Source organism: Aplysia californica, unplaced genomic scaffold, assembly GCF_000002075.1.
Source record: "Aplysia californica isolate F4 #8 unplaced genomic scaffold, AplCal3.0 scaffold00116, whole genome shotgun sequence".
NCBI classification, from domain to species: domain Eukaryota; kingdom Metazoa; phylum Mollusca; class Gastropoda; order Aplysiida; family Aplysiidae; genus Aplysia; species Aplysia californica.
The window spans coordinates 904960-912884 of record NW_004797386.1 but is presented as its reverse complement, the minus strand read 5'-3'; the positions used below and the strand labels follow the sequence as shown (position 1 = coordinate 912884).

The following is a 7925-nucleotide window of genomic DNA, read 5'->3' as shown; positions in this document are numbered from 1 at the left end:
AGATACATAGATAATTAAATAAAGACATTTCAAATAAATAATTAGATTAAATGAATAAATAAATAAATAAACCCTGACAAGCAGAACTATCCCACATATTCGAAGAAATAGGAAACTCCCGCCTTGTATAAGTAAGACATACAGAGATTAAACATTTCAGCATAGTTGCAACACATGTTTTGGAGATCTAAGACAGTAGCAACACTAACAGATGGGTTGTTGGCGAGTGCTCAAGTGTGGCTTGCTCCTTCTTTCCTAGCAAACGACTATCGTCTTTACTTCTCCTCCTTCCTTTCTTTGTATGTCACTCTCTAGCATCACCTCTCCGGCATGTAATATAACCTATTTGTGGGGGCTCTCGTGGCCTAGAGGTTAAGGTGTTGGCCTCAAAAGGTCCCTGGTTCGAATCCGGGTAGCGACCGAAACATTTTCTTCTCTAAATTTGTCTCCTTTCACCTCATTTCCTGCTCTCTAGCAATGTTCTGTTGTCTGCTTTCGTCTCCTCCTTCTGCCCCCACCCCCACACCTCCTTTGCCCCTTCCTTTGGGCTCCTGATTCTTTCTGCAGCCTTTCTACTGCTACTCCTTCGCTTCTTCTTACTGCTGTCTTTCAGCCACACCCCTGATCTTCTGGTAGGAAAGATCTACACCTAGCCTTCTCGGACAAGGGCGAAAACATCTCGGAGGGCCCGCGTGCAAGTAGCGCACGTTGAAGATCCCTTGGTGGTCTAAAATCTATAAGAGTAGGCTTCGGCCGCCACCCGGGCAAAATTCAAAATGTCCTACCAACTGAAAATATTAGGTGTGTCCTGCGCGCTCATATGATCTTATGCAGTTGCGAGCGCCGTAAAACACTTTACCAAAACAAAACAAACAATATAACCTATTTGTGTCGCAAGTGCCGTAAAACTCTGACTTAAACTAAAACAACACTTACAACCAGAACTCTTCTACAGGGGAGACAAACTTGTGTCCGTCATAATCCTGGGTACAGTTGAAGTCTGGGTATATGGACCGGATGACGCTGGCGTTGAGCGATGACGTCACATTGACCTGTGGGGCAGAGGTCAGGGGGTTTCAGAGGTGTTTACTTCGTCGCTCAATTGTTCGCTTTTAAGCACAAGAGGACTATCCCGCAAAATGCTGTTTAGAGGTTTAGAGAAAATCGAAGGTAAAGTTTTTGGATCCTTATTCAGTCTATTTAAAAAACAAGAAGAGTTTTCTCTATAACATTATAAATATACACACCAAAGAAACCAAACTTCTCCTATAGGTAGGGTAATGCCCACTTTTAGTGAAGGTCGAGATTTCTGGAAACCCCCGAAATCTGGGTTAGCCCACTTGTCCTCAAAAAACGACCAGTTAGTACATGGAATGCTGTTTTTTCGTTTTGCGGCTTAGTAAAACTTAAAATAAAGATACAGGTAGAACGCCATTGTCTATGATTTAGCAGTTAGGTGATCCAATGTCGCAAGCAGGACACGTGAATCCTGCTGAGTAGTGCTGGGCGGCTAGGTTCCCGATTATGAAAGCTAGGAATCGTAGGAATCGACTCCGAACCCAATTATTTACTTTCTAATGATGTGATTTTCCCCCCTGTGGTTAACTGGTTGGTGCCGAACATCTTCAGGATTTAGGATAACCTTGATTTCGGAACACTACGAAGCATCAACTTCTTTTTTTTCCCAAAAATAAATTCTTTTTCAAAAAGAAGATTTTAATGATAAAAATAATTGGCAACCGTTGGTCTACGTAAAAAGGAGACGGAACTTAACTTCCTTAGTATTAATCGCGGGAATCGGTTCCGGAATCGACTCTTCGCCCAGCTCTACTGCTGAGACATTATTTTCTCTTAGCTAGAGTTGTCCCAGACAGCTCGACTCAGTGTATCAATGAGGCATGAAACATCTATAATCACAGAAGCATTTTTTAGCGAAAGTTTTGCAAAGCAAAAATAGCAATTTACGAGGGGGGGGGGGGGGGGGGGTCAATAGGTCTTTGGTGTGGGTATGAAGGAATCACTGCAGAGTGATGAAATTTCGCTAGCCTTTAGACAATTTCTAAAACATTCGTGGCGCACCTTATCCTCAAATATCTTTTCAAAGGTTGAATCAGTGTTCCCACACTTTGCACAGCAGTATGTATCAATTTGTCTCAACTGAATAATATTTTCCCCCCAAAAAATTGAGGCTAGATTAAAAAACTTTTCTTCATTAATTTATATAAAATACTACAAATTTTAATCTCCCTCACTCGGAAAATGGAATAATTGTTCACAGCACTTCCCACTTCTCACACACCTTTTGCTTACGCATATGGCTTACGTCACAGCTTACCAATGACACATTTTTGTTGCAAAACTAGTTACAAGAAATACATTTTATAGTGAACACTTTTTTGCACTAAAAGTTTTCAAAACATACATTCAATAAAGATACTCTCACTATTAGGGGAAAAAATGACAGACTTGCTTTTAAAAGCGATATTATCCCAGCTGTAAACCTTTTAAAATCTGTAGAAACCACCCACTATGATTTTTTGGGGGGTATTCATTAAGGCATTTTCTAGAATAGAGCAAACAGGTATTTACAAAAATATGGATCTGTTAAGACAAATTGATACACGTCTTTGTGCAAACGCTGGAGAGTTTATGCTCGATTGTTGAGGAGATATTTGACAATAAGTTGCGCCACGAATGTTTAACCGCACTTCCGTCAGCGTGTTCAATGAAACCATGCACAAAACGTTTGTTTTTCCTTTCTGAAGCTGTGCCATGGAGCCTGTTGAGTCTCGCTCACTTCTCAGTTTTTTAACACTTACAAGGAAAATCCCCTTCAGACATTTTTTAGGAAATGGTCCAAGATAATGGTGACAATTAATGTCCTCGTTATAATACTGTGACATACTGGATAAGAAAATTCAAATTCAAATCTGGATTCATGTTGGTGATGGATGAAGATCCTGAAGGGCGCTCATCTTATGGGTAACCTAAGAGAATGTATCCATAGTGAAGAAACTGATTTTACAAGACCGACGTATAACTGTTAAACAGTTGACAAGCGAAACCGGAATCAGTGTGGGGTCAATTGAAACGATTTTCCATGACCATCTTAACATGAATAAGGTGTCTTCGTGGCGGGTACCCCCGCCTTTTGATAAGTGAGCAAAAGAAGCAGAGGGTTGAGTTCTGCAAAACTCTCCTTCGAATTGAGTCCAGTGACACAAATATCTTTAAAAACATGGTGACTATGGATGAAACGTGGGTTTTATCATTTTGATCCAGAACAAAAATATGTCTTGCATGCAATGGAAAACCCCTTCTTCTCCCTCCCCAAAGAAGGCAAAGGTGACACCGTCAAGTGGAAAGGTCATGCTGTCGTGTTTCTGGGATTGTGAAGGCATCATCATGACTGACTACCTAAAAAAAGGAAAAACAGTCAAGGAGACTACTACTGGGGTGTGCTGATAAAATTGCGGTCCGAAATGGTGAGGAAAAGGCGTGGAAAACTCCGTAATGGGATCCCCCTACTGCATGACAACGCCCCTGTGCACAGGGCACAACAAGCAGTCCAGACAGCAGAACAGTGCGGCTTTGAAATCCTGCCACATCCATCATATTCACCAGACCTAGCCCCCTCAGAACTTTTTGTGTATTAATCGTAAAAAACACACACAAAAACGTTTCCAAGACAACGATGACGCCATTGAAGCTGTTGAAGACTGGTTAGGGGCCCATGCTAGGTCATTTTACTCTCAAAAACTTTTGAAGGTCAAAGATAGGGGACAGAAATGTATTACTCTGTGAGGTGACCATGTCGAAAAATGAAAGTATGTGTGCCAAGATACAAAGTTCTATCTTTATTCCTTTATATTTAGACCAAAGACTACTTGAACCCCCCCCCCCCCCTTGTAAGCACAAAAAATTGACACCTTTCTCAGAATGTTTGAGCGTTTGTCAATTATTGTTTCTTACGTCTCCCAATTTTGGAAAAAGAACCTGGTTTCACAATGTAACTTTTGAACATTCTGTCTGTGCACCGTGAGGTATTTCCGGTTCACTAGGGAGCCCGTCATTGAGGCAAAGACAGTTTGTGATCTAGAAGTTCAAATCTATGGAACAAACCCTACTCACGCAGTAGCGAAACAGTTACGTCAAACCACGTAGTCCCATTGGTGCAGTTGAAGGGAAAATACATACTTACATCAAACCAAGTAGTTCCGTTGTTACAATTGAAGGGAAAGTACTTAAATCAAACCACGTAGTTCCGTTGTTACAATTGAAGGGAAAGTACTTAAATCAAACCACGTAGTTCCGTTGTTACAATTGAAGGGAAAGTACTTAAATCAAACCACGTAGTTCCGTTGTTACAATTGAAGGGAAAGTACTTAAATCAAACCACGTAGTCCCATTGTTATAAAAGTTCATACTTACATCAAACCAAGTAGGTCCGTTATTACAATTGAAGGGAAAGTACTTAAATCAAACCACGTAGTCCCATTGTTACAATTAAAGGGAAAGTACCTACATCAAACCACAAAGTTCCGTTATTACAATTGAAGGAAAAGTGGCGTCTGTGGCCTAGTGGTTAGGCTCTCGGACTCGCAAACGTAAGGTCGTGGGTTCGAATCCTGTCAGGGACCCGACGTTGTGTCCTTGGAAAGGCACTTTACACAAGTTTTCCTCACTTCAACCAGGTGGGAATGAGTACCCAGCTATAGACAGTGAAAGATCTTGTGAGTTTGTTAGTGTTTGAGCCCTTAACCAGCTGCTTGAACTGTATGCTTCCAGGGAAGCTGAGAATTCTCCTGAGTTTTCTATGGTCTGCTGGGGTAAAAATATAGTGTAAAGCGCATAGAGCTTGAAGTCGAGCGTGGTTATGCGCTATACAAATGTTATTTATTATTTATAATTATTATTACTTACATCAAACCACATAGTTCCGTTGTTACAATTGAAGGGAAAGTTCTTACATCAAACCACGTAGTCCCGTTGTTACAATTGAAGGGAAAGTACATCCATCAAACCACGTAGTCCCATTGGTGCAGTTGAAGGGAAAATACATACTTACATCAAACCACGTAGTTCCGTTGTTACAATTGAAGGGAAAGTACTTACATCAAACCAGGTGAAGGGAAAGTACTTACATCAAACCACGTAGTATCGTTGTTACAATTGAAGCGACAGTACATACTTACATCAAACCACGTAGTCCCGTTGGTGCAGTTGAAGGGCAGCTTGTCCCTCTGGAAGACATTCATACACCGTGGCGTGTTCCAGGCGTGACCACACTCGGCCCAGGGCAGCACGGCGGTGAACGAGTGGACCAGATAGAACACGGTCCAGGCTAGGATCACGATGTAGTACGTGTTCAGCCAGAAAGCCATGATGGCCGCCGCGTACCCGACACCTGGGAGGGGGAGGGGAGGGAGGACATAACATAGTGGTGGTGAATTTATGGTGAAATTATGGTGAATTGGTGAAGTGGTGAAATGGTGAAATGGTAAAATGATGATATAGCAAAATGATGAAATGTTAATAGTGTATTGGTGAAATGATGAAATGGTGAAACAATGAAACAAGCGTCTGCCCTCAGATCCCAAGAAACCGTGACACTGGGTATATTAAAACAAAACAAAAACAAAACAAAAATCCCCCTCCCCCCAAAAAACGATAAAAAAACAACAAAACAAAACCCAACAACACAAACAACAACAACAACAACAAAAACAAACAAAGCAAACCCCCTCCGGGGGCTCTCGTGGCCTAGAGGTTAAGGTGTTGGCCTCTCATTCAAAGGTCCCGGGTTCGATTCCGGGTAGCGACCACAAATTTTTCTTCTCTAAAATTGTCTCCTTTCACATCCTTTCCTGATCTCTAACAATGATCTGTTGTCTGCTTTCATTTCCACTTTCTACCCCCACCCCCTCACCTCCTTTGCCCCCTCCTCTGGGCTCCTGACTCTTTCTGCAGCCTTTCTACCGCTACTCCTTGGCTCCTCCTAACTGCTGTCTTTCTGCCACACCCCTGATCTTCTGGTAGGAAAGATCTACACCTAGCCTTCCCGGACAAGGGCGAAAAATCTCGGAGGGCCTGTGTGCAAGTTGCGCACGTTAAAGATCCCTTGGTGGTCTAAAATCGATAAGAGTAGGCTTCGGCCGCCACCCGGGCAAAATTCAAAATTTCCTACCAACGAAAAAGTATTAGGTGTGTCCCGCGCGCTCATATGACCTTATGCAGTTGCGAGCGCCGTAAAACCCTATACTAAACAATCAAACAAACAAACCCCCTCCCCCAAAAAAAACACAAAAAAACATCAAGAAACCCCAGCAAACAACAACAACAAAACAACAAACAAACAACCCCCCCCCCAAAAAAAAAAACCAACCTTCCCACCCGAGCACCGTACCCACGTCGTCTTGCCTGTGACTTACCCTTCCAGATGGGCGCGATCTTCCAGATGCCCAGACCGCCCACACTGAGCCACTGACCCAGGGCAAGCTCCATGAAGTACATTGGGATCCCGGCAAACACCGCTGTGGTGATGAACGGAATCAGGAAGGCACCTGGGAGTGGCGGGAAAGAAAACAACATTGTCGCAGTTTTAGTCTGCGCGTTTATTAATGGTCACTTTTAAGGGCAGGCGGGCTAATCCAGATTTTGGGGTTTCCAGAAATCTTGACCTACAACAAAAGTGGGCATTGCTCTACCTATAAGAGAAATTTGGTTTCATTGGTGTGTATATTTGTTTGGTTATAGAGAAAACTCTCCTTGTCTTTTAAAGAAACTGACCAGAGGGCCAAAACTTTACAGTCTATTTTCTCAAAACAGGTTTTTGGGGGGAAAGCCCCCTCGTGCTTAAAAGCGATCATTTGACCTTATGTAGTTGCGAGCGCCGTGCGTAAAACACTTACCAAACCAACAAACAACACAAGAGTTTTGCTTGAATAGACATATGAGCCTTGAACATCTCGCTCGCTCTCACCGGCAAAATTGAAGGCAAACAAAGCAGGGGTAGACCCAGAGTAACTTATGTAGAGAGCCTAAATAAACGGGTGACGGAGAAAGATCGAGATAATACAGCATTTAGGAGCATCCGGGGAAAGGAATGAATGCCAGGCCATGATCATCGATGTCTGTCGCAAATCTGGTACTTGATGATGAAGAGTTTACAGCATAATTACAGCACTGGTATCCCCAGTGGCGTCGGTGGCCCAGTGGTTAGGCTCTCGGACTCGCAACCGAAAGGTCGTGGGTTCGAATCCCGTCAGGGACCCGAGGTTGTGTCCTTGGGAAAGGCACTTTACATGAATTGTCCTCACTTCACCCAGGTGGGAATGGGTACCCGGCTATAGACAGCGAAAGATCTTGTCAGTATGTTAGTGTTTGAGCGCTTAATCAGCTGCTTGCACTGTATGCTTCCCGGGAAGCTGAAAATGTTTCGGAGTGTTCTATGATCTGCTGGGGTAATAATATAGTTTAAAGCGCATAGAGCCTGCTGTTGAGTGGAGATATGCGCTATACAAATGCTATCTATTATTATTATTATTATTATTATTATTAATTTGCACCATTAATAAGTCATGTAAGTGCAGACGATTAGAGGTTTTACTAGAGAGTAACATGAAAAGAAAATGAAAAGAAGTGAGGATGGTAGACGTTTGGTAGAAAAGATGGAACAAACCACACCAGAGCACCTGCTAACCATATACATTTGTAACGAAAATAGGGTGCAGGAATAGACTTGTAGTAGGATATCTTTGATCAAGCATTTCAGCGAATTTCCAGTTCACAAATGAGCGCACCATATTAGCAATAAAAAAACCCTGACAATCCCAAAACAACAACAAAATCAAAACAAACAAACAAAACCAAGTTTTAAAAAACAACAACCAAAAACAAAAAGAAAAGAAAAAAAACCCGGACCC

The 7925-nt window shown here is 42.4% G+C and overlaps 1 protein-coding gene across 1 annotated transcript in view; it reads right to left on the bottom strand.

Annotated features, from left to right (window-relative positions):
* Window positions 1-7925, bottom strand: part of LOC101848740 (sodium- and chloride-dependent GABA transporter 1) — a gene marked incomplete in the record, with an annotated part of 55926 nt that overhangs the window by 16585 nt on the left and 31416 nt on the right. Inside the window, 3 exon segments of the mRNA XM_035969099.1 lie at window positions 940-1052; window positions 5196-5407; window positions 6432-6563. Of these exon segments, the coding sequence (XP_035824992.1) occupies window positions 940-1052; window positions 5196-5407; window positions 6432-6563 (457 nt within the window).